The 27,784-nt window shown below is 31.4% G+C and overlaps 2 protein-coding genes across 3 annotated transcripts; one reads left to right on the top strand and one right to left on the bottom strand.

Moving 5' to 3' along the window:
• The first annotated feature begins 11,547 nt into the window (after nucleotides 1–11,547).
• LOC120190088 (beta-galactosidase 13-like) lies at nucleotides 11,548–15,474 on the top strand. The gene is made up of 17 exons (XM_039193217.1): nucleotides 11,548–11,805; nucleotides 11,882–12,090; nucleotides 12,165–12,231; nucleotides 12,314–12,550; nucleotides 12,647–12,741; nucleotides 12,830–12,935; nucleotides 13,031–13,115; nucleotides 13,201–13,319; nucleotides 13,385–13,552; nucleotides 13,655–13,830; nucleotides 13,915–14,024; nucleotides 14,120–14,229; nucleotides 14,318–14,425; nucleotides 14,504–14,605; nucleotides 14,691–14,836; nucleotides 14,918–15,263; nucleotides 15,352–15,474. Exons 1-17 carry the CDS (start codon nucleotides 11,575–11,577, stop codon nucleotides 15,472–15,474), a joined length of 2,538 nt encoding a protein of 845 aa, XP_039049148.1. The 5' UTR covers nucleotides 11,548–11,574.
• Nucleotides 15,475–18,000: 2,526 nt separating this feature from the next.
• On the bottom strand, nucleotides 18,001–19,761 carry LOC120190778 (nuclear pore complex protein NUP50A-like). Of its 2 annotated transcripts, none has more exons than XM_039193833.1 (2): nucleotides 18,375–19,761; nucleotides 18,001–18,260 (listed from the first exon to the last, which is right to left on the bottom strand). In XM_039193833.1, exon 1 carries the CDS (start codon nucleotides 19,707–19,709, stop codon nucleotides 18,378–18,380), a length of 1,332 nt encoding a protein of 443 aa, XP_039049764.1. In that variant the 5' UTR covers nucleotides 19,710–19,761; the 3' UTR covers nucleotides 18,001–18,260; nucleotides 18,375–18,377. The 2 variants fall into 2 exon arrangements, with proteins under 2 accessions (XP_039049764.1, XP_039049763.1); XM_039193832.1 differs by having other exon boundaries at nucleotides 18,001–18,257.
• Between the last annotated feature and the right edge of the window lie 8,023 nt (nucleotides 19,762–27,784).

The raw sequence follows: 27,784 nt of genomic DNA, 5'->3' as shown, positions 1-27,784 counted from the left end.
TAAAAAGATACATATCTTTAAAAATATATTTTTAAAAACATAACACTACCCCCATCCTTTCACAATATGTTTGTATAGGTTCCCCAGAACCATATACCCAACCCACACAACCTATAAGGCCCTGATCACAAAGACGAGGAACCTACAGAAATACTTAATTCAATAATACCCCCCAATTAAAATATTTTTCCATCAGTAAACAGAGATATCAAAAATCAAAACAGAATTCAGATCAGACATCAGAACAGAATCCAGATCAGAAATCAGATCATAATTCAGATAAGAAATCAGAACAAAATTCAAATCGTAAATCAGATAAAACATTCATGTAATTAGGTAACACACTAGTGTTTACAAATATTATTCCAAGATACTGGATAATTTTATCGGTCAGAGAAACACATATCTTCAGTTTACCGATAGAATGTCGAAAGTTAGAATCACTATTATAAGAGTTTGTTAACTGATGAAATCATCAGTAATTCAGAATGTGTTTTATCAGGATCATATCTTATTCAGACATTTATCGGAAGCTCTACGTAATCAGAAGGGTATTCAGAATCCTTTACATATGAGTTACTTGTGTTTTCAGATATTCCTAGAGTGATTTGAGCTGATAAGGAAGAATAAAAATTCAGGACCTTTACAATCTATGTCGATTGATCGGATTATCGAACAACTCTTAGATGAATAGTTCCCACAACTAATGCTTATCGACTGGTCAATTCATTGTCCTTCCAGGGTATTTACTCTTTAATACAAAAAATTCTTATACATAGATCATCTTCGGAATCATCACTGAATAGATCTTAAGGAAACTGGCAGATATTCTAATGCTCTTTATTTCATTTTCACGCCTCCACGATATCATGAAATACTGACGTGCTTGATTTGTAGTTCATGACCCATAAAAATATTTCATCACGTATGATCATTAACGTTTCCAGACTCATCCAAATCACTTATTTAATCCTCAGTCATTGAGGTTACTTATTTCATTGAACAATCAAGTATATCCTGGTTAAGTCAGAGTTTTCTAGAGTAATTCGGACGTTTTCTAAATTTTGGATACATATTGTACTTCCATTCAGTCTAATTCAATTCAATCTTCGTGGTTGATTTATCGAACGAATATTCACTTCTTAGTAACGAATGCAATCTAGAGTTGAGCTGAGCTGAGTACTTCCAAAATTATCATCGAGCCAAACTTGAGAAGACAAACGTGCATTCAACTGATATCCATGTCGTTCAGATACTGACATATCATTAGGGTTGATCGACTCACTTAAGTAGTGTTCCAAAACTTTTAAGGGTAGTGCAACACCAATGTTTAGTTGGATTCCTTAATTAATCCAATGCTTTTTCTAGGCCATAAGGATATTTTGGTCATTTTATTACTCAATTTTATTCCATTAATTTCAGAGCTCGGGAATATCCAATCATTCACGAGTTTGGTGATATTCTTGGTCATTTCTATTCCAGGGGTATTTTGGTCATTTCACAGATCCAGTGTATTACAATCATTTCACAGATCGAGTGTATTAATCATTTCCTTTCGTCCGATCTTATTATTTAATTCAAACGTGTCATGTTTTCCAGACCTTTCGAACAATTCTGACAAAAGAGCACCCTCAATAATTTATTCTTATCTCAGAGATTTTCAGGTCAATTGCCTTCTAAGAAGTTACAAACAGATTATCAGGAATTTTCCATACAAAGACAAGATCTTAACAATTAAATCTGTAATTGATCGGGTTAAGTATGAAATCTTAGGGTGTTTTCTCATTTAGGGTCAACTCGGACTATTTTTACCTCTCAAGGTCATTTTCGTAATTTCGTAACCAAATAATTTCGGTATTAACTCTTAACGAAAATAATTATAATATTGAGATCTTATGGTTAATTTCTTTCCCGAACATTCTCTGATCTTGAAATGATTCCTTAACAGACTCCTAGAATCTTGCCCAAACCCTCTTGGGGTTAAAAACCAGTTATCCAAAATTTCTAAGCAAAACTAGCATTTCATATGCACATCAGTAGTTTCATCAGATCAATATGTCTTTAAAAATTCTTTATCCAACTTCCATGGTCAAATCGTGTCCTTTTACAACATAAGGGTAATTTCGTAATTTTGCCCTACCAGAATATTATCATAATTTCTCATCCAAGTACCTTTAACATTTAACATTTGATGAAATAAATTATAAGTTACATATCCAAGCTAATTTCTTTATCACTGATCACAGAACTCGTAATTTAATTCTCAAAATCCTTCAATTTCTTATATCAGTCATCCGAGCCGTATTCATTTACCGAATTTTTACTGCATCTATATTGATTGTATGAATTTATTAAAACCCCAAAATTGACCAAACATGTTCAATCATGCATTTGCCAATATCAACATGTTCCACAAAGCATGAAAAGGTAGTAAAGTATTATCTCGATTTCTGTGCAATACTGATCGACCATTAATTTCCATTCGAACATCCTCGATCCTTAATTCAACTTCCAATAATTCCTCAAATACATAACAATATAATTTTCATCAAAAAATGACCCCAAAAACGAATCGAATCGGATGATAAATCAGTGAAAACAACATGATCGAAACGGTTAACGCTGGTCAATGGGTCAGGTCGGTCAGTCGGGTCGGACCGATCAAACCAGATTTTTTTTTCAACCCACATGCGCACCATACCTTCCCCACGCATAGGGGCGGCGCGTGGGGCGTCCAAAAATTCCCGAACAAATTACTAAAAATTATTTTAAGGCATTTTGAGACACTTATCATGCTCGGTTCACAATTTTGAACGGCGGAGAGCTCGATTTCGAAACATCAAAAACTTTAACTTTCTCACCCCTCCACGCATCGGCGACGACGGAGACACGGAGATCACCGGTGAACTCGAAATGATGCAAGGAACATAATGGTGTGGGAGGTGTTGAAAACGGGTGGCCAGATCGACATGAATCAACGGAAAACAAACGAAAATTGAGTTAAAATCGACGATACTTCCGATTAAAATTAACGATGAACGACGCCGATTCACGACGAGAGGCTTGAGGGGATTTGTTCATCGGTTTGTCGAACGGAGGCCGGACGGCGAGTAGATCGGAGATCAAAGTCGTTGACCGGGGAGAGGAAAAATGAGATTTTTTCTGCAAAAATACACAAGGAAATAGACTTATAATTGTCTCAAAAATAAAAATGGTTAAACTATGAGTTTAGCCACTAAATTTCCTACACTTTATAAAACGGTCTGCCAACTTTAAAATTTTTCAATTTAATCCTCAATTTTCTTCCCAAAATACCAATTAAATCCACCACTTTATAATTCTAAAATTTAGCCCCTAAATTGGGGTGTAACAAATATAATCACTTATCTCGTATCATATAACTTACGTCACATAGTCATATAATCTCTTAGCTTTTTATCACATATTTCATGTAACATTCTCATATGATCACTTATATCATTGTCTTATAACACATATCACATAAGTTCATGTCACATATCATGTAATGCAAATCATACATATTCACACAATACAATTCATAATCATGCTTCAACTCATGCAATCATGTATTCAAAATATCGGAAGCAGACTTGTCACAAGTCTAATTTTCATATATCAATACATTTATTTTAAAAGTATTCACTCACCTTGGCCTCACTAGTCAACACCAATCACTTATCTCTCTCTCAGTAAATCTTACTTCGTCGACTTGTCTGGACTTTGCTTTTGCTTGAAATCTACACGAATATACAATCTATATAAATATCGGAATTCGAATTACTCTAAAAGATTTTTACTAATGTCAATTAAACAAAACACTAAATTCTAAATTCCAACATGAGCAGTATCAGTACTACAAGTACAATACTGATACCCTATGCTTATAGTATCGATACCATCCCACGGTATCGGTACCTATTCTTGATTCTAGAATCTCATTCTAAAAATGGTATCGATACTTCTACATTGGTATCGATACCCATGGTACCGATACTACCACTTCGGTATCGATACCCCATGAAGAATTTGCCAACTTTTGCCTTATAGTATCGATATTGTTCATGCAGTATCGATACCCTACACATAATTTTCACCGATTATTGCCTTGTAGTATCGGTACTGCTCATCCAATATCGATACCACTAACCCAGAATATACTCCTTCAACCTGAAAATTACCCATACTTCTCCTAAATTCCACTTTTATAACTCATTTCATGCCATAAAACTCAACTATACTCACTTAAATCATCTTTGATCACTATAACACATCAGCATCTTCAATATCTCATCATAACTCTTGAAACTAAGAATTTTACTAAATTTTCAACATGTTCTAAACTCATTTCTAATACTTTAGAATTCTTATTCCAACTTATGACAAGTCAAATTTATGCCCAAATTCACTTACTATCTCTTTCTCACCATTTTCACTTAGAAATCTCTTATATTCAATCCTTCATAACTTTCTATTCTTTTAGTTTCTACATCCTTTAGGTTTCCATAATCTATCCTAATGCTCCAACAATAAAAATCATTCATAACTTTCAAGAAATAACCAACTAAGATAAAAATTCACCTTAGCTATGGATGAGCATTGAGAGGAGGAAGAAGAATGAAGAGTGGTCTAGATTTCTCTGATATTTTCCTTTCTCTCTTCCACGTGTTATATAAAATAACCATAAAGGGGATTTTAATTATTTTTCTGATATAATGACCAATATGCCCTTCTAACTTCCTTTCTTTGCTACTCACTCCTACACAACAATTTTTCAGATAAAGCTCTAACTTTTCAATTTTTCTAAATTAAACATGAATTTCAAAATCTTACAATTTAGTTACTAACCTGGTTTTTGGGATGTTACAGGAACCATGGCTCTGGATTGGGGAGGGTTCTACTTCTAACTCTAAGTAGCCATCATCAGATTTAGATGGTAGTTTAACACATCGATTTGGTAAGGGAACCATGGCTCTGGATTGGGGAGGGTTCTACTTCTAACTCTAAGTAGTCGTCATCAGATTTAACTGGTAGTTTAACATAATAACTATACCCAAAGACAAAAAAAAAGTATTAAATGCATATAAACAAAACCAACCAAGAAAACAAAAACAAAGAGATTTAACTTTTAGTTCTAATTTCTAAACATAGCTATCGAGATCCAAAAGTATTCAAAGAACAAAGCCTTCACTGTAAAATGAAATCATAATTTTATTTTAAGGTGTGGACTCTGAATCTTGTGGATTAAATTAAAAATATTAACGCTAATTGTAGACAATATACAAAGCTAAAAGACTCTAACCAAACCTCTATTAGAAAAAAAAAATCAACACACTAAAGCTATCCAAAGAGCGAAAAGCTGAGAAATATAGAAATACCAGAGTTTGTTTAATGAGGAAAATATTAACAAATTTGGATCTGAATAAAACAACAAGATGACTACATAAAGCTATGCTGAGAGAAGAAAAGCCAATCGACAGGGTTAATCGGCTTGTTAACTAAAAATGCGTAAGATTGAGAGGTTCACTGAGATGAGATTGAAAGGTTTAGGTTTCACCGTTTCAGCCCTAGCCCGTAGGCATTTTGCATTTAGTTTTGAGATTATTTTAATTAATTAATATTGATTTGGGTTTAAAATGAGTTTTAAATAGATTGGGTCGGCTGAGTCTCTTAATATAATATTTAATGGTTAATTCGGTTAATTAACCAATTTCAAACCAAATTAACAGTTAACCGAATTTCAAAAAAAATCATTAACCGTTCTCCGACCGAATTAATCCTACTGAATTAACCAAACTAATTCGGTTAAAACCGAATTTTGAACACCTCTAGTGTTATACACAATATATCTACTTGTTTGCTTAATATGTTGTGTTCTCATTATAGTACAGCTCCTCACTGTACTGTATAATCTGTATGGTGTGATATTAATATTCGTTTCATGAAAATAACATTTCCAATGGCTCATATATTTTATTTTCTTAGAATTGCCACATGGCTAACAGTTTAGGACCTTTGCTCCAATATATATAGAGAGAGATATGAAGAAAATATTTAAATTATCTCTAAATTATTTTTAATTAAAATAAATCTTTAAATTGTTATTCATAACCATTTTAAGTCTTATTATCTTTTTAGTTAGAAAAATGTCTTTTGTTAATATGTCATGTATTTATTTAAAGCAAAAAAGAGATATAATTAGCAAAATTAGACAGATAATGCAAACGGAATAATTAATTAAAAATAAGGTACCTTTAAATTTATTTTAAAATTTAAATCATTTGCTACAGTTTTTGTAGAACTAGTCACGTTTGCGTGATGAATTTTATAAAATATATTAAAAATTAGAACTTGTCATGTCTTGTTACGAGTTTTAATTTTTTAATATATTTTATGGAACTCGTCACATCCACGTGACGAGTTTTATGTATACTGTAGCAAATGACCTAGATCCCAAAATAATTTTCAACCACCCTTGTTTTTCAAAAAAAAAAAATCTACCTATATTATTTCTCTAATTTTAGCGATGTAATTGTTATAATTATAGTCTAAAGATTTATTTTGATAAAAAAAATTTGGAGACTTAAATTTAAGGATATTTTTATAATTTAACCCATATATATAATCAATATAATTCTTTAGATAATATGATTAATGAGATGTTTGGGAAAATTATTTTCTCGACTAGAGTGGAATGAATAGTGTAGTGAAAAGATGATTAAATCACTTTACGTTTTTGAGAAGACATCTAGAAGACATGATTTTTTTTTTGACATTGTCTTCCAAACATCTACTCAAAGACGTCAAGTAATTCAATTGTTTTTTTCTTTCTACATTGTTCATTCTAGCGGTGAGCAAAACTCGACTCGATTTGAAAAGTTAATTTTTTTTAAAATTTTGAGTTATTCGAGTCAAGTTATTCAAATCAACTCGAATTATCAATTCGATTTTTGAGTTCTAGTCCAGTTGAAATTTTAAAATTTTGAGTAACTCAAAAAATAAAAAATTTGGATGTGTATTTTGACAGATTTGCGATTTGGTCCTTGATTTCTATTCCTTCAATTCCTTTTTAATTTTAAGTCAAATTTTTACCAAATTTGAACCACATGCTCCTAAACCATCATAGAATACATATATACTTTCAATTCCACTTTTGATATCAAATTTTCTATTTTTTTAATTTAGTCCTCAATTTTGTATAATTTTCGTATTTCTCCAATTAATCTTTCATTTTAAGTACGTTTTTTACTAAATTTAAACCACATGTTCCCATACCACTATAGAATAAATATGTAACTCCAATTCTTAGTTTTTACTAAAAATAGGATCTCTTGTTTTAATTTAGTCCTTTAACTTTGTATTTTACTCAATTTAGTCTTTTGACTACAATTATTTACAAAGTCTTTCTTTACATCAATTCTTTGACTCCTTTATACTCTCATTAATCTTTTATCCTCAAAAGACCTTCTTTGAAATATAATGTTGTAAATATATTTTTATAATTTTAGATTGTATGTTATATATATTAAGGGTCCTTTTGTTTCACGTAAAACATTTTCCGAAAAACGTTTTTCTCACTTTTCAGTGTTTAGTTGGAGGAAAACAGATTGGTCAATGTAAATCATTTTCCTGGTCAACATAATTTCCTATGCATTTTCTGGAAAATGACTTGCGGTTTAATTTTCCGTAAGTCATTTTTCAAACTTTTCACTTCAAAGCATAAATACTCAAAATAATAATATTTTATAAATTAAATATTAATATGATATTTTAGTATATTTTAATAAAATTATTAATTATTAACATATTTAAAATATATATTTATTAATATTTTTAATAATATAATATAATAATAATATTATTACAATAATATACTCAATTATATTATAATAATATATGATACTATTATATTCTCATTTTAATAATATATAATAAATTATTAATAAAAGTTATATTATTTATTAATTTCTTAAAAATAATATTTTTGAATTATTAATAGTGAATACTTTTATTTGTGTATTTAATATTAATATAATAGTCTAATAATATTATAAAAATTCCTTAAAATATATTTATTAATAATTTTAAAATATAATATAATATTTTTATAGATATTCAATATAATTTATCATATTTTTATTTTAATAGAATACACTAGAGTTAATGTTTTTATTCATAAAATTATAGAAATAATATTTTAATAATAATATTGACATAAATAGTATTAAATATTATTCTAATATTTTTAAAATAATAATATTAAGTTTATATAATAAATAATATTATTTATTATATTTTATATTTGCAATAAATAATTTCTAAAAAAATTATCAACTAGTGAAAAATGGTTTACACAACATCTTCCAAACACCATAAAACATTTTCTAGAAAATGTTTTCCAAAAGATGTAATTCATTTTACGGAAAACATTTTCTGAAAAATATTTTCAGTAAAACAAACGGACCCTAAATAACATTGTAATGTAAAAAGAATATGAAAAAAATATATATCTTATTTCATTAGAGAAAATTGAAAAATTAAAATAAATCCGTACTATAATACTATAAATAATTACAATTAAATTTGTTTGGAAACTCGAACAACTCGACTAGAAATTCTTAAACTCGACTCGACTCGAAAGATTTTAAAGTTAAGTTCGAGTTATAAAATACAACTCGTCAACTTGAATAACTCAAAATTTTTCGACTAGACTCAATTGACTCGATCGAAAGCTCACCCCTAGTTCATTCTATCCTAATTGAAAAAATAATAAATATAATTTTTCTAGAACGTTATCTCATTAATTTTACCATATATAATCTTTAAACTATATATATATGTAAACTATTTATTAAGGGGCTTTTGTTTCCAAAAGACAAAAGAGATACAGAGATAGAGAGAGAGGGCCGCTGGTGACAAGAGTACATGAACAAGTCACAGCAAAAAGCAAGCCGATTGTAGGGAGCATCGCCTGTTTCCATGCTTGTTTTTAGTGTGTAGTGGTCCATCCCATTTCTCTGCATTGACCCCTTCACCAGGGATGGATAGAGCGATACGGTCATACCCTTCATAAATTTTCAAACCTCTTATATTTAAGTATTTTCCTTATATTTTATATGTATTATCTAATGTCGTATCTCTTACATTTATAATATAATTTTTTAAATTTATACCTTATAACATAAATTTATGCACCCGTCATTGTCCTTCTTGTGTTTTCTACTCAGTTTTGGTAAAGCAGCCCGGTTGAGCCATGCTGTTGGTGTTGAAGGAGAGATATAGGGAAATAACATTAAAAGAAATTTAAAAAGGACCAGTCACCTTATTTAAAATGTTATAAAATTATTTTTTTCACAAACATAACAATTTTTTGGTAAAATTAAGAGAGAAATTTGATGTTTTAAAAAATAGGGATTTGGAGATATAGAATTAATTAGATAAATAATTTGATAAAATCGTCCACATACTAGAATAATTTTGATAAATAATTTTATGTTTACTTTTATTTTTTAAGATTTTAATATTAAATCATAAAGAAATAAAAATAGAGGACTAAAATATTTTTTATAAATTAACATTAAAATAATTTTAGATGTCTTTCACAAAAATTACTATTTTATGTTATTATAATAATTTTATAAAATTTTATTTTAATCTCTATTTTTTAATTTTATTTTATTTTAATCTTGAAATTATAAACAAAATTGAAACCAAATTATGCGTTACTGCTGATAACTTCATTAAAATTATCCACCTTGACGATTTTATCAATCATTGTAGAAATATTTATATTTTCTTAATTAATTCTATATTGTATTTAAATCTCTATTTTATCACATTACACATTTATTTAAAATTTATATCTCTCTAAAACATATAAGATATCTCTTACAAAAAAATTTAACATATTTGTAACGTTGATAATAACACAAATAACAAAAACACACGGGTTATAGTCAAGGATTGATTGAGGAGATGTTGGAAGTACGCTTTCATCTCTGAAAATTTTAGATTATCTTATAATTTAAGTATTTTTTTTATATTTTTTATTGATAATTTAATTTTGTGCTTCCCGATATTTTGTAATTTTACATCCCTAATTTCTAATATAAGTTTCTAAATCCGCACCTCTTAACATAAATTTATATACCCGTCCCAAATCATATTAATAAGTTTGGTAATATGCAAATAACATAATATATAATATATAACTTTCTCATGAGAAATAACATGAATATCATATGAACTCATTAAGTGACTTTAGTGATTAAAGTGAATATTATTTCTTTTGACGTTTTAGGTTCGAGCAATTGTGTTTGCAGGCAAGGGCATAATTAGGATGAAATTATGGGAGGGGCCAAGTTGTTTATCTTTGAAACTAACAAGGTTTTAAAAGATAATTAAACCATAAATATAGAAGATTTAGGCTTAATTTCACTAATTTTGAAATTGTCATGTCCTAAAAAGTAATCAAACAAAAAAGTTTGACGCAATACTTAATTTCATTTAACTTTAAAACTAATAATATCTTAAAAAATAATTAAACCAAAAATTTTTAGAATGTCAGAACTTAATTTTAATGGTTTCAAAACTTTTAAGAGTTTAAAATATAATTAACCATAAATAGGGATGAGCATGAGATTCGAACCCGATGAGTTTCGACCAGACTCGACCAGATCGGTTTGGGTTTTTTAGATGTTGTGCTTGGATCGGGTCGGGTTTGGGTTTAAGGTGAAAAATACATGACCCAAACCAACACGAGAAAAACATATAATTTTACCTTTATATTTAAGGATAATTGTAATAATACCCCTCTATATATTATTTTTTCAGTTAAATTCCTATTTTATTGAATAATAATAATATTTTTATTAAAAGTATTATTTTGGGTTGGATCTGATCGGGTCGGTTCGATTCGGATTTTGTCTAAAAAAAAGTCAAGGTGGATTTGGTTCAGGTTTGGGTCAAGTGGAAGGTGTATTTTTCCGATCGGGTGTGATTTAGATGGAGAATATATAATTTTCGAATTGGGTCAGGTTGACTAGAAATCCAACCCTATTTGACCTATGCCATCCCTAACCATAAAAGTTGCGGTGGGCCTATCCACCATCCTCCCTATGTAATTCCGCCACTAGTTAGCATCCGCATTGTTAATGATTAAATATTACCCTTATAATAATCTCATATTATTAAAAAAAATTGAATAACATGCATTGATAATGCCAAAAATCTAAGGTACACAAATTCTAATGACATTTTATATTACTTTTATGTTACAGAATAATGTTATAAAAAGGACATTTGAATGGAACAATTCAATTGGTTTGAAGTTAACCAAGCTATTTGGTATACAGAAAAAGAAACATGCTTGATGCTCGCTCAACAAGACTCGGACATTCAAAGGTTAAAAATAACAATAACATGTCTTAACAGTAACACGAATCCGCAGCCTCACATTCGTCCATGCCTTTCTCATTTGTCACTTGTTTTTTTAAGTTACCTCCATTTGTTTCTTTGAGTTGGGAAAAAAAAGTTGTGAAAATTTATATAAGTAGAATGGTGGAAGTAGTGGAACCAAGTCGTGTACTTTTGATAACCCTTTTGTTGACTTTGCTGGTTACTTCCGGCATCGCTCAAAACCAAGACGATGGCGATGGAGAGGTCGACGATATGGCCGGAAGTAATGTACCGAAGGAGGTGACGTATGATGGAAGGTCTTTGAAAATTAATGGCAAAAGGGCTCTTCTCTTTTCAGGCTCCATTCATTACCCTCGCAGCACACCAGAAGTACGCAGCTGTTACTTTTTGATTTGATTTGGTGCAGTTAGTACTAATTTGTTGTTGTTGTTCGGATTTGGTCCAGGTCTGGCCCGAACTCCTCCGAAAATCGAAAGAGGGAGGCCTGAACGCGATCGAGACGTATACTTTCTGGAACGGTCATGAGGCGGTTCAGGGGAAGTACAACTTTGAAGGACGATATGACTTGGTTAAGTTCATCCAGTTGGTTCACCAACATAAACTGTATGCAGTCCTTAGAGTTGGCCCCTTCATCCAGGCTGAGTGGAACCATGGGTAAACATTCCTATTTGTTATTAAATCATTGAATCTTCTATCAGCTTTAATTTAATTTTTTTCTCAACATTCAGAGGATTGCCATATTGGCTAAGAGAAGTCCCAAACATCGTATTTCGTTCCGATAACGAACCGTTCAAGGTAATCTGTCTTCTTCTCCAAGCAATCTAGGATGAACATTGTACATAGGCTTTCACTAGATTAATGGTTTACTCTTTTGCAGTACCACATGAAAAGGTTTGTCACGATGATCGTCGACAAACTGAAGCAAGCCAAGTTGTTTGCTCCACAAGGAGGCCCTATTATCTTATCACAGATTGAGAATGAATATAAAACCATTCAATTAGCATACAGAGAACATGGAGACAGTTATATTCGGTGGGCAGCAAAGATGGCCCTTAGCTTGGATGTCAAAGTCCCATGGATCATGTGCAAGCAAAATGATGCACCGGATCCGATCGTAAGTTAATAGCACATAAGTTACTAATTTTGATTGCTCTAAAGATGACAAACCTCAGTTTGTATCGAAAATACTGTTACGTTCATTGTTTTTCAGATCAATACGTGCAATGGAAGGCACTGTGGAGATACTTTCATGGGTCCAAATGGTCCCAACAAGCCTACACTGTGGACTGAGAACTGGACTGCACAGTAAGTATTTGATTATTGACCACGTTCACTCTCCCTTTACCTACGCTGATGCCATGGCCCTGTTTAATGTTGAATTTTAACGATTCAGGTTTAGAGTATTCGGAGATCCACCGTCTCAAAGATCAGCAGAGGATTTGGCATATTCGGCTGCTCGGTTCTTCTCAAAAAGTGGAACTATGGTCAACTACTATATGGTTGGAAAGATACTTGAATATCATGTCTGAGTTCAATTCTTATCGAAATGGCACTCGATTCAGGCATAGCTCACTGGTGTTTTTTGTGTTTCAAGTACCACGGTGGCACGAATTATGCTAGAACAGCCGCTTCTTTTATAACAACTCGCTACTATGATGAAGCCCCTCTGGATGAGTTCGGTAGGACTACGAATAATTCTTACCGGATGATCCATATTTTTGAATCCTCTATACAACTACCTTTTACATCATGTGAATATTGCAGGTCTAATAAGGGAACCGAAATGGGGTCACCTCAAGGACGTTCACTGGGCTATAAGGTTGTGCAAGAGAGCTCTATTTTCCGGTTCCCATGTTTTCGTAAAGTTGGGTACGGACAAAGAGGTAATCGTCTTTATAGACTGATAATTCGATATGGATAAAATGAGTTAAGCTGTTGTGCAATGCAGGCTCATGTCTGGGAGCAACCTGGAACTGGAATCTGTGCAGCTTTCTTGTCCAACAATGACACCAAGAAGCCACAAGTTCTCAATTTCAGGGGTCGGGATTACGACCTTCCGCCTCGCTCCATTACCATCCTCCCCGACTGCAAGACCGAGGTCTACAACACTCAAATGGTGAACTAATTTCCTGATACATCCACTTCTAGTAATACTAAAAGTTGTCGCCTTTTCACCCTACTAAATGTAAATAACTTTAATCTTGATTGTCAAGCATAGATCACATCACAACATAACTCGAGAAATTTTGTGAGATCAGCAAATGCAAACAAGAACTTTGACTGGGAGATGTACAAAGAAGTCCTTCCTACTGAACCAGCAGCTGTGAATCCGGAGCCAAGGGAGCTTTTTGAGTTGACAAAAGATCGAACTGACTACGCTTGGTACACAACTACGTAAGTTCATAAAAACTTATAAAAACCTAAACACATTTTACTTCATCTTAATTTGTCAGAGATGGAATGAAATTCTTGCTGCAGAATCGAAATGAATAGTCGTGACATACCGATGAAGAAAGGTATCCTCCCGGTTTTTAGGGTTGCAAGTTTTGGCCATGGACTCCATGCCTATATAAATGGCAAATACATAGGTAACTACAGCTTTCATAGTTAGCTTACATGTCACTCAAACTCAGGTGTGAGTGGAGAATCTGTAACATGTATTGAATCTCGGTGTCGATGTTAGGTACTGCACATGGTAGCAAGGTTGAGAAGGACTTTGTTTTCCAGAGACCTGTAAATTTCAAGGAAGGGCCTAACCATATTGCTCTCTTGGGGTTTTTAGTAGGACTTCCGGTAAGGCTCGCAGCAACTTAAACAAACTTTTGGGGATGAATTGAAATTTACAACAGCTACTGATTATCGATTTCGTTTACTAATCAAGGATAGTGGAGCCAACATGCATAGACGATACGCCGGACCTCGTTCCATCACTATCCTAGGTTTGAACACTGGAACACTTGACATAACATTAAATGGTTGGAGCCATCAGGTATCAGCCAATCAACTTTTAGACTTGGTATGGTAACTTTCTACCCAAGTTACACTGAAGATAGTCAAACAATTTCAGGTTGGACTTGATGGAGAAAAGCATCAAATATACACAGAACAAGGGTCAGAGAAGGTACAATGGACTAAGGCCGACGTATCAGAAGGCCTAACATGGTTCAGGGTAATTCCAGGGGAACTCTTTATATCTTGAAAACACAGAGTATGTTATGTTGTGCCCCAAAAACTGAAACTTGGTTGTTGAATAGGGATATTTTGATGCACCTGAAGGGAACAATCAACTTGCTGTACAGATGACTGGTATGTCCAAAGGCATGGTTTGGGTCAATGGCCAAAACATTGGGAGATTTTGGATGTCTTACCTCTCCCCTCTAAAGCAGCCGACTCAATCCGAGTATGCAACAACTGCAAACAAATGTTTTTATCAAAACTAAAAAGATTTGCAACTCATTTCTGCAAAAATCTAATTGATCAGGTACCTAATCCCAAGATCATACCTTCAACCAAAAAATAATCTCATTGTTATACTGGACGAAGAGAAGGGCGATCCTAAAGACGTCGAGGTACTTCTTGCTGACAGAGATACAATATGCAGTTATATAACCGAATATCATCTACCGTCCGTGAGGTTATTCGACACCAAAGCAGGCCAACTTCGAGCCTTGCAGAATGACTTGTATCCAAGAGTTGAACTCACATGTCCAAACCAGAAACTAATCGTCGACGTCGAATTCGCCAGCTTCGGTGATCCTTTCGGTTCTTGTGGGAACTACATGCTCGGAAATTGCACGTCTCCGGTGTCGAAGCAAGTTGTCGAAAAGGTACTATGTATCCCATATCTTCTCTATAGGTTTCTTGTATTTATGTTAGTCACACTGGGAATGTTTCTGTGGGGGTTTCTTTCAACAGTTTTGCTTGGAAAAATCAAGATGCAAGATCCCATTGCACATTGAAGAATTCAAGAAAAATGATGCATGTCCCGAAAGGAAGAAGGCTTTGGCCGTCCAAGTGAAATGTGCTTCTAAATCTTAACCGTGGAGCTTCATTTTATTATGCTTCACGCAACTTGTTGAGCTAAGCTTACTTCTTCTTTTCTTGGGGAGGGGAGGGGAGGGGAGGGGAGGGGAGGGGAGGGGAGGGAGTCAATTGAACTCCAATATTTTTTTCACTATACAGAGACGATGAATATTTGATTGGACACGTCAAAATTACTCTTCACCTTTCTGTGTATTTCATAAGCTTGAAATCGGATAATATTTAAATTTGTAAAAGAAAAAAAAAATGTAAGAGAATAGAATATCAAAGCTATATGCATAGAATATTTGATTGGACATAGGCACTCACAAAGTATCCGAAAAAGGAACAAAATTTGTACACTCAATACTCTCTACAAAATCCCACATGACTTTCAATGTTTAAGCCGAAGAAGTAGGTTTTGGAGATCAGATTCACAGTAGTTGATAAACGTGGAAAAGCTTCATCTTTTAGTTGTGTTATACCTCCTTTCTCGCGAGTTGTATTTTCGTTTTATTCCTCTGTCAACTAAAGTCTCTGGAGATTCATATTTTCTGATCAACAACAATCTTTGATATTATCTTTCGTAAATTTATGTGATTTATTAGAGTCAGATCTATCATTAGAATGTCATATCTATTTAACCTGTCAGTATATGAGTAGTAATTATGGCCTTATGTCTAACATCAATACTAAGGGTCCCTATAAATATATCCCCACGTTAGACAGAAGGGGCTCTCTTCCTCTTCAGACTTGTCGACCATCATTAATCAGACCTTATTGGTCATCTATAACTTTATCTTTAACCACTAAATATGAGCCTGCAACTCTCTACCTAAATTAGGAGGAAGTTTCTTATAATCACTACAATTTAAATATTATCACTAACAATTGGGACGACGAACATAAAACACCTCATGATAGAAAGGAATCAGTCGAGATGAACGTTTGAAGGTAAAATAACCAATATCACCCCATCCTTTTCCTATAATTTCTCCAGGTCTACTTGTTTTTTTCTGGCCAATGACTATAGATCGAGTTACAAAACTCCCATATGCAACTGCGAATTTCTTGGGCAGCCCAACGAGTAGACGACACCATTTAGAGCCTTGCTTTGACTTGTCCCGGTTTAGACCATGTGCGACTCCGACAAGTATAATTTGTGATATGTCACAAGATCTCAAAATTTAGAGGCAACATACTTTTTAATTTAGAAAAAAAAAATTATGATAAAATTAACAACAACAAAAACCTTCTAATTTTTTCTTTTATTATTTCAAGAATTCAATTGTAATCAATTTTCCCCAAAAAATTATCAAATTTATGGTGTTTAATGGATAAAAAAAATTCAATCTTCTTAAATTTTGATATTTTACAATTTCTGTCTCATTATAAAATATTTTAAAGGTCTTATTTTAAGAAAATAACACATGACTATATATATTTTGGGACGGACCTGCTCTCGTCGATCTGGTGGTTCGAATATATGGAAAAAAATCTAACTTGTGTCACCGTTAAACATCATCAACACAAAACTCACTAGTTAAGTCCTTCATCTTTGCCTTAGACGAGATGAAACTGTGTATATTGCAGATGATATAAGCATATCTGTAAAAGAGGGCGGTTGTGTATTGGGTCTGTTGACTTGTTGGGGTTGAATTAAATCTGTAAAATAAATGAGATTTTATTAATAGAGCCCATTTATTTCTGCATATATATATATATATATATATATATATGCTTAATATAACAATAATAATAATAATTAGTAATATATAATAATAAATACTGATGATAATAATAATAATAAATAGTAATAATAGTATATAATAATAAGTAAAAGTATAAAAATGTTAATAGTATAAAATAAAAATAATCTCGGGTGAAAACACGTGTATGTAATAGTTTTATTTATTTATTTTCACTTTTTCGATTTAAGATGTTGCATTTATGATTTATTCATTTTAGTGCTTATATCTTATATTATATATGAATTACTTTCCATATGAATACATTTTACTATTTATTATATTTATAATTATTTTTTATTTACTATTAATAAGAAGAATTTATTCTTTTAATTTTAAGGATCAATAATTAAATTAAAACTCAAATTCATAAAGTAAACTATAATTTCTCATTTTAATTTTATTAAAATGACAAACTTCTGAGTTAGTCCATCACCCCCTAATAAAGATTGATGGTGACTCCCTTGTACTACTTATAAATATTTATTCGAAACAAACCTTTAAAAGAGGATTAGTCACCCTTTATCTTAAAGACGTATCAACAGTAATAAGGCCAATAGATTAATAACTTTCAAATACATATATATTGTTAACGCATCCAATCACAATCAAATAGTGTCTAAGCTTGAAATTGTGTAATCTCAAACCTGTTTAAACCACTCAATCGTTTCTTCTGCCTCATTACATCCAAAACATATAGTATTTACAGTGAGTAAATAAATATACTACCATGCATCATTATGTTCATACATGCATATATCCCCACTTACAAATATGAAAATATATGACACAGCAATTCCACATATCCATCCCATATCAATGGTACATCCATTGTAAACAGTACGTTAGTATTGCATATCTTGATCGCTTAGCAGATCATGAAGTTTAGTTCCACAGTTGACACCATGAAAAAGAAAAGATTGAAACATTCTGCCGCAAGCTACATAGTTCATAACAACAGATAGAAGATTGGACTGTTCTCTATTGACTCTCCTACATACATGATCTATAACAATCAAAAACGGATTGGATTGGTCTCGGTTGACTCGGACTCTGATGCATATAAGAGCAGAGGAACAATTAAAGCATGGCAAAGCAACAATACTTCCATTACAAAAGAGGACAACTACAAATGGCAAGTTCATGATAGATCAGACCAAAGGAAGATACCTTTCAAGCTTCCGTAGCTTTAGGGGAATTTTCGGGTGTCTTCAGAACAGTTGTGTTGTTACCCTTGTTTGCCATTACAGCAACACGGAACTCTTCGACTATGGAAGCATCCTTGAACTTCAATGCGAATGTGGACAGCCCCTCTTTCTCTTCACCGGTACTACTATTCATGCAGGTAAAAGTGATACCTCTTTTATCCATACTTGTCAGCTTCATATCAGGATAAAGACTTGCATTTAGAATCAATCTATAATTTCCTCTAGCTCTCATGAGCAACCTGGCTCTTTCAGCCCCAGTTGTTGAGACATTCACCTTAAGTTCTCCCTTCCCACGCTCTTTCCAACCTCCATCTATGAATTCAAACAGTACAGAATCAGCAGAGAATACAACTTTCTCATTCTCTTCTCCTGTCTCAACCAGAACCTCCTGCATGGCAGGAAAACCGGTTCCCTCACTCTTATGGACAATTGAAGTACCTGATGTGTTGAAGAGGGAAGAGTTCCCATTTGTTGAAAGACCAAATCCAAAAGAACCCATACCACTATCCTTTGTAGTAGATCCAAAGGAAAATGAAGTAGTAGAAAATCCAGTGCCAGCGAGTCCTGTGAAAGCATTATGGCCACTAGAAAGCTGTTGATATGAATTCAATGATGCACCTTCTGCAGCTGAATCTGCATCTTCACTATTATCTTTGTTATCAGTATTTGCAGTCCTGTCATCTTTCTTATCTTCTTCCTTGGTCTCCTCACCACTTCCAGTTGGATTTTCATCATTGGCCTCCTTTTGAGTTTCTTCTTTTACAACATCATTGCTCTTATCCTCAGCACTTTCCTTATCGGCAACAGCACCAGAAACACACTCATCTTTTTTACTTTCCAACTGCTTAATATTCTCACTTGCGTGCACAACCTCTGTTTCATCGGGTTTTTTCTCTGACTGATGATTATTTCCATTCTTTTCAGTTTTGTTAATATCATTTGCCCCATCTTCAGAAACTTCTTTCTCACAGGCAATTGGTGCATCAACTGTAACCTGAGTGGTGGTTGTGCCGGATTCATGGACTGCAGTAGGTGCAGCAGGAGCAACAGTTTGTCCAGAAGAGGGGACTAAACAAATCCCAGAAAATGGATTGTGTGTGGCAGTTGAAGAGGTTTGCTTTCTGCGAACTTTGAGTATTCGCCTGTTTGCCAACACTTCTTCATTAGCCCTCTTAAACGTTCCAGTCTCTTGTTCAGAATAATTTTCTTCATCATTGAGCCCAGGGTTATCCCGAGAAATTTCTCTTCCAGCAGCCCTCTTCTTTGAAGGTGGAAGGGCATTTTCTGCATCCCCCATTGCAGCAAGAAGCCAATAAACTCAAGGACCCTTTTTGTTCAAACTAGGATATCTGAAGAAAAATAAAAAATGATATATCCAATGAAATTGTCAGAAAACAAATTATAGTTTCTCACCAGACAGTAAAAATGAAAAGCAAGAAATTTGTAGGAACGGTTGCAAGAACATAAAACATAATTTCACCAAAAATTATGTGACAGCTACATATATTTACCAACAAACAGACAACGTATGCCCAGATTTCAATAAAAATCTTATTAAAACATATGAACAGAACATAGTCCATCACCCAATCGGAAAATAGAACACTAAGACAAACATAAATGCAAAAGAAAATTAAAATTTTCAAGCAAATAGCAATATATGAAGAGCACAAAAAGGTAATAATCACCAATCAAATGGAAAGAATGTGTGTTCCGCTAACTAACAATTTTTGTCTTCAAATCAGATAAGCAAACTATGTGAAAATTGAACGAATCAACTAGATGAGTCTGCATAAATCCACTGGATGTTCAGAGTAGCAAAAGCTCAAGTAAATAAGAATATATCCAAAGTACCCTAGTCGATCATATTAAAACACACATAAGCATCACTGTGCAGAGACTACGAACAATATAATGATTAGTAGTCCACTAACTGCATAACCTGTAAACACCATGCAGACTCATTAATTAAATTTCAACTTTATAAACTCGGAAAAGATATTGTATAGTTTACTTATAAGACTGACTAATTACTACGATAAAAACCAATGTCCTCCCTGCAGGGAAGAACACTCAAGCATAGATACAGGTATAGCTAGTGCAATCTTTCTACACTTAATCCCAATGCTCAGGCAACTTCCCTTCTTAGAGCAGTTTGTTAATCATCAGTAACAACAAACAACAGTACAATATGATTTCAACAAACAGCAATCCCTCACTAATGTTTCCGCTACATGGTAGTATTAGTATACCATATTTAATTAGAGAAAACATCCTACTAGAAATGAAATAGGCACTAAATTAAGAAGATGCACGGGGAAAAAGCAACACCCTTCCCCAAATAATAAACCATGATCTTTTTTTAAGGAAAGAACCAGACTTTGTACTTCAACTCCATGATGATATCAAGCTGCAACTTACAGTTACCGGACAAAGGAATCTGTCAAGGAAGTAAACCTTAAGCATGAAACAGTAATATTCAAATTAATAGGCAAGTCAAGTGCCCAATAAATCTTGAACAAAGAAAATTAAAAACCATATCGGAAAAATTAATGGAGCAATCCTTGATCAATTTAATACCCAATGTCCTCCACTAATGAAATTTTCTATGCATTTTCCTTTTTCTTCTTCAGCTTAGAATTAAGAATTACATTTTCCCTCAAACTACTTATATCTATAAAAACACCCAACAATGTATAGAATAAAATGGAAATGACAACAGGATAGAATCCTCATTATGATATAATCAAAGGGGCACGTAAAACAAAAGAATCAAACAATGAAAATTGAAGTTTGAAAACAAAAGTTGGCCAACCAGCACTGGTATCAGAACATTTAAAGATTTAACACGAAATCAAACATAAAAATAAGTAATTGCAGGCTCGATAACAGAAGCTAGCAATTTGAAAATAGGAGGCAAAACCCTTTTCATTATCATATAAATAAATAAAAATGATCATGGGTATTTTCTTGCGTTTACATAAGCTAACAGAAGAGGAATCTGACGTTTGCCACGAAATAGATATTCAAGAACATCGCAAAAATGAACAAAAAAAAACTACTCGGACCTCATTTCTTAACGAGAGAAAATGGATAAAATAGAAAATCACACAATAAAAACCCCACACATAAAAAGAAAAGAGATTTATGAGAACTTACAAAATGGCAGAGGTAAAACCCTAGTGATAGAAAGAGACGAAGACAGGGTTCTTTGTTTTTTGCATTTAATAAAAAAATAAAGGGTAAAGTACATGTTTAGTATCTAGACTATTACATTTGTTTCATTTTGGTATCCAAACTTTAACTATTTTTAAAACAATACATACGTTTTAGTACACATTTCAATTTGGTACGCTTCGTTAAAAAATTAATAGAATTGATGACGTGATAATTTTATCTTTTCCGAAAATTATGTGGCATAATCATATGGTGACATGCCAATAACTCCGTTAAATTTTTAGTGGTAGGGTAAAAAAATAAAATTTTTAAACTAAACATTATGTATAATTTTAAAATAAACTAAAATTTAAATATTAAATATTAAAATGGAATAAAATTAATAATTTATATACTAAATATTTAATTTACCCTAAAATAAAATAAGTTGGATATGGAAATGTTAGTGACCGTCCCCGACTCCATAGCCCGTGGGTTTTTATAATACCCATTTTTTTTCATTTATCCACAATTATTCTAATTAATAATTTTATCATTATGCCTTGTTTTAGAGTGATTTTGATGTGCATTAGTTTAATTTAAGATTAAAAACAGTAATTTTGAGGTACAATTGAAAATGTGATAAAAAATTATAATAATTTAGGTTGAGCGTAACTTAAAATGTTATATTTTTACTAATGTTTTCGGTTGAATTTAAAATGTTATCAAGAAGATAATATTTTAGATTCAACCGAAAATGTTAAAAAGAATGTAATAATTTAAGTTACGTTCAACTTAAAATATTATGAGTTATTATCACATTTTCAATTGTACTCCAAAGTCATTTTTTAACTTCAAATTGGACTGTCGCACTTTAGACTTCCTCCTTATTTTAATTTTCCTTTCTTCTATTCAAAATAATAATAATTATAATAATATTTCTTTCTTTCTTTTTCTTTTCTAATATGATAAAATTTTGAGATAAATTGTAAATACAAAATTAATTAAGGAAACATAGGTGTATGAGAAATCATTTAAAAAATATATTGTAATGTTATAATAGAAGTTAATATTGTTGGTAGTTGTCATCTATCATGATTATTAATAGTCGTTAAACGTAAAATTTTATATTAAGAAGTTAAATTTTTAAAATTTTAAGAAGTGACAGATTTATAAAATTTTAGGGACAGATTTATAAAATTTTAGGGACAGATTTATAAAATTTTAGAAGATAAAAATAGATTTTTCCTTTATCCATCCTTGGTTTGTGGATGTTTTTAGTTCAATTTTTTTTTAATTTTAAGATTAAATTAAAAGAAAAGAAAATTATAAAAAAGAAAATTTTCATAAATTAAATCATTTGAGTGAAGTGATGAGTATAAGACATGTAATCATATTGTTGTCTAATTTCCCTGCTTTGTATTCGGTAAACTGTTGCGGATGATGCTATATTTGGGCTAATGATATAATTAGTCTTTCCTTCAAAAAAAAAAATATACTGTTTTTTGAGCTATCATTATTAAGGGTGTAAATGAACTTATGTTAAATGAATAATGTTATATTCATATTCGTTTTTATTTTTTAAAGTGTTTATGTTTGGTTCGTGTTCGTTTAAATTTTTAATATTGTGTTTGTGTCCGTTTATTTATTTTTGAAGGTGCTCGTGTTCGTTTATTTATTGTTCGCGAATGTGTTCATTTATATGTTCAGTAACATGTTCATTTATTGTTCATTTATCGTTCATTTATATATTCAACTTAGTTTTATCCGATCATTTGCAAGATAAAGAAAAATGATAAAATTACACCATTAGTGCTTAAACTCCTTAAAATTCACAATTTAAATTTGAACTTTTATCATGCTGTTCAATTTAGTCTCTACCTTCACTAATATTTAAAATGTTAAAAGAATAAAGGAAAAAAGAGAACCGGGTAAACGAACTTGTTCATAAACATAAATAAACGAGTTTGTTCGTGAACATAAACGAACGAAACACACCTCTGTTCGTGTTCATTCGTTTATTAAATAAACATAAAATTTTTGTACATACTTGTTTATTTAACTTAACGAACGAATATAAATGAACGTTATACAAACGGTTTACGAACAGTTCACCGAACACTTTATTTATTTACACCCCTAATCATTATATTATAAAATTCTAAAAGTAAATTAAAAGTGCAAGAATCAAAATAAAAAAAAAAATTAGAAAATTTGAAATAAAATTGTGTTTAACTTGGAATAGAAAATGATTTATGTTTTTTTCCGTCTTGTTGGAGTCATTAGCAGAGTCGGTGGCATCTGTCGACAATTTCGGATTTGATTGTAGTTGTTATCTATATTACAGGGATTAAATAATTATACGTATCAAATTCTTATAAATAATTATATATTTCTATAAAAAAATTAAATATGATATGTTAAAAAATAGAAATGAAAAATTTGAAATCACTAATAGAAATATTAAAATTAAAGGTACAAACGAAACTTTTTGAGACATTATTAATGAAAGGCGCCTTTTAATTTATCATTTTTATTAATAAATTTTAATTCCAACCAAGAAGGCCACGTCATCTCTTTAATTCTAAATATTATTATATGAACTCTCTTCATCACGTCATCTATGATCACAACCATTATAAATCACTTATCTCAGTTTTTTTCCATATAATTTTTCTCCAAAATCGTTATTCAGTAGTTTTCAATGATTCAAAACTCAATCTCGAATAATTAATATTATTGTTAATTGGAAAAATATAATTTATGGTAGTGTTTAATGATTTATCCTTTTTAATTTTAGTGAGAAACATAAACGATAATTCTATAGATGAAAAAGAAAAGATAAACAAATTTAAAAAATGATGAACAATAATATTAAAAAAGATTAAGATGTAAAATACTGAAAACTTTTAGACAATATATTATGGGTAGTTCTGCTGTACGGCAGTCTAATATAAGATTAAGAAAATACACTATCGGAAATGTTAATATTTTTTTAATATTTCCGAAAGAGCGTTACCTAAAATGTTTTTTTACCGGAAATGTTAATTTCGCTACCTAAAATGAATATTTCCGATAGAAAAAAATAACATTTTAGGTAACGCTCTATCAGAAATGTTTAAAAAATATTAACATTTCCGGTAGCGTTTTTTCTTAGCCTTATATTGAATATTTCCTATATTAACATTTTCGATAGAAAAATTACATTTTAGGTAAAGCTCTATCGGAAATATTAAAAAAATATTAACATTTCCGATAACGCTTTTTCTTAGCCTTATATTAGGTTGTCTTTCCTTAGACATCCCCATATATTATAGGGGTCGCGCGAACACCGATTGTGATGTAGATTAATGTATAAGTAGGGATGGATTAAAGTAACGGTAGGAGAGTTGTCCTCTTAAATTTTAAATTTTTATTTAATTTAAATATATTTTTTTAATAATAATTTTCTTAATATAAAATTACATGTATGTTATATGTATAGATTTAGGGGTGTTCATTTGTCGGTTTTAATCAAATTACTCGACCGAAACAAATTAATTTGATTAATATGGTCGTTCACCGAATTAGTTCGGTTCGTCGAATGGTTAATTTTTTTCAATATTCGTTTAATATCTAATTCGATTCGAAATCGATTAATTAACCGAATTAACCAAAAAGATTAAATATTAAATATATTAAATACATATTTTAAGCTAAAATACATTAGAAAATTAAGACCCGCTTATTTTTAATCACATTAGCCCCATTAAATTATCAATACCTAATTAAATTTTAATCCATATAAAATATACTTCTATTAAGCTTAAATTAATCTAACTAAAAAATTATTAAAAAATGAATGAATTAGCCGAATAAAGTTCGGTTAGGTTAATATTTAAAAAAAAGTTCATGTAACCCCCTTAGACCGATGCAGGTAACCGGATCCGATCTAGGGTGTAACATTAGGGCCACCGGAGCAACCCACTGTAAAAATCTCAGAAAAATTTAGAACTTTTATTAAAACATGTAAACTCATAAAATCATTTATAAATACAAAGGTAAACTTTACCAATATTCGGAAATAAAACAATTTTTTAGACTCGTATATAAAACAAAATACAATCTATATGCCCCTAATTACATGTAACATTCTCTGCAAACAACGCCGGAGGAATTCCCTTACTGATGTCGATAGATGCATTGATACGATTCTTTTAACCTGAAAAGGTTAGTAACAGAGTGAGCTTTGGAAAGCTCAGTAATACAGAACTACCAGATGATGCTAAAGAACGTGTAGATAACAAATAAGCATATATTTTCTTAATGGTTCAGACATCTACATATTTTTTACGTTGAGCGGAGATCCTACTGATATTTCAGGTAGTAACAGACAGTGAGTGTAACATCTCAAACTACGGATTAGTGACTAAATTATAAAATTTTAGAATTTAATGATTAAAGTGGAAAAGTTGAATAGTTCAAGGACTTATTTAAAAATAATTCCTGAAGGGTTATTAGTAATTATTAAAAGAATGAGAGGGCAAAATGGTCATTTGATAGGAAAGATATTTTTCCTATATATGAATGAATCACGTGGGGAAAGGGGGAAGTTATCTTCTTCTTCTTCATTTATTCTTCTCCATCGTGAGCAAGAGAGCAAAGGTAAGATTTCTTAATTTTTGATTATTAGCTGAATTTTAAGTTGGGTTTTGATCATTAGATGATAACTAAGCTTAAGTTGTCTTATAATCAAAAGATGAAGAAGTTATAAGAGATTAAAGAAAATGAGTTTTTAATTGAATTTATGGAAAAGAGTTGACAAGTTGAATTTGAAGTTAAATTTGACTTGTCATCATGCTAATTAAGGAATATGAAGTGTTAAAATTGTATTTAGAACATATTGAAATTTGAGTATGATTCTTGAATTACATATGAGGGATAGGATTTTGAGGTTAAAGATGGTTTTTATGGATATAAGTTGGTTTAAGTAATGGTGGTTGGGTTTAATGACATGATAAGGGTTTAAAATAGAAGAATTGAGTGAATAATTGATGATTTTCGGGCTTAAAATACAATTTCTGGGCATAGGGAATCGGTACCCTATGAAGGGGTATCGATACCCCCTATTGAACAAAAATTCCAGTATGTGCAGGGGGAACAGATTCCCCCTGGGGAGGTATCGATTCCCCCCTAAATGAAAAAAATGGAGTTTGGTTCATAAAACGGGTTTAAGTTATTAACATCAAGTTTAAAGTTTAGGCTTCTGATAGTTGTTTTGAAATGTTATATTTATGTAGATATTGAGCCTAAACAAGTTCCGGAATAATCAAAGGATTAGGATTGAATCAAAGCAAGGCTAAGGTGAGTGCAATTTAATTGTACTTAAGTTATCAATCAAACATTGGCTTGCGATGAGCCAGTGACAGAGTTATTATGGTAAGGAGTAATTTATAAAATGTATGTGATCTTTGTGTGTATATGAGTACATGAAAATGTGTATAGCTGTCATATGTTATTATATGCGATATGTGATATTGAATTACATGAATATATGAAAAATATGATATCAACTATGTGATATGTATGATATGTTATCTTATGTGCTATGTAAGGTATATATGAATATATGTAAACAATATATGACATATGTATATGAATAAAGGAGAAATTCTATAAGCCATATGAAACAAGTTATGTGATTCTATACAAAGTGATATGAAATATGTGGCATATAAATATGCAACCCATGATACATGTTATATGATATGAACCTATGTGATTACATGAGAAAGAATATATGTCTATGAAAAGACATAAGAACAAGGTATGAGCTATGTGACATATGAATATGAATTCATATGAGAAGTGACATGAATTACATGAAAGTAAACTACGTGATTATATGCACATGTGATATGTGATTATAAGAGCAATGATATGAGTACATGAAGATATGAAGCATAAGAATAATGCCCATGTTATATGATACGAGAGCTATAGGTATAGTTGGCATGCCAAGAGTAGAGGGTCTACGCGGTCCTTCGGAATAAATTCTACGTGGTCCTTCGGGACGTATATGTATTCTTTGGAGCATGTATGAGGTCTTTTGAGACACTTACTTGATCCTTGGTATATGTATATGATTCTTAAGGAATTTATATGTGGTCCTTACAATCTTATATGGCACTACAGTGCAATTCTATGTGGCACTTCGGTGCATTTCTACGCGGTCCT

This window comes from Hibiscus syriacus, unplaced genomic scaffold, assembly GCF_006381635.1.
Source record: "Hibiscus syriacus cultivar Baekdansim isolate YM2019G1 unplaced genomic scaffold, ASM638163v2 tig00116962_pilon, whole genome shotgun sequence".
Classification (NCBI taxonomy): Eukaryota; Viridiplantae; Streptophyta; class Magnoliopsida; order Malvales; family Malvaceae; genus Hibiscus; species Hibiscus syriacus.
This window is presented reverse-complemented; position numbering and strand designations above follow the sequence as displayed.

Coding starts and splice junctions, on each gene's coding strand:
- LOC120190088 (XM_039193217.1), top strand. CDS start 11,575: ATGGTGGAAGTAGTGGAACCAAGTCGTGTACTTTTGATAACCCTTTTG. Junction 12,742..12,829: donor ACTGAGAACTGGACTGCACA/GTAAGTATTTGA, acceptor TTAACGATTCAG/GTTTAGAGTATTCGGAGATC. Junction 12,936..13,030: donor CTATGGTCAACTACTATATG/GTTGGAAAGATA, acceptor TTGTGTTTCAAG/TACCACGGTGGCACGAATTA.
- LOC120190778 (XM_039193833.1), bottom strand. CDS start 19,709: ATGGGGGATGCAGAAAATGCCCTTCCACCTTCAAAGAAGAGGGCTGCT.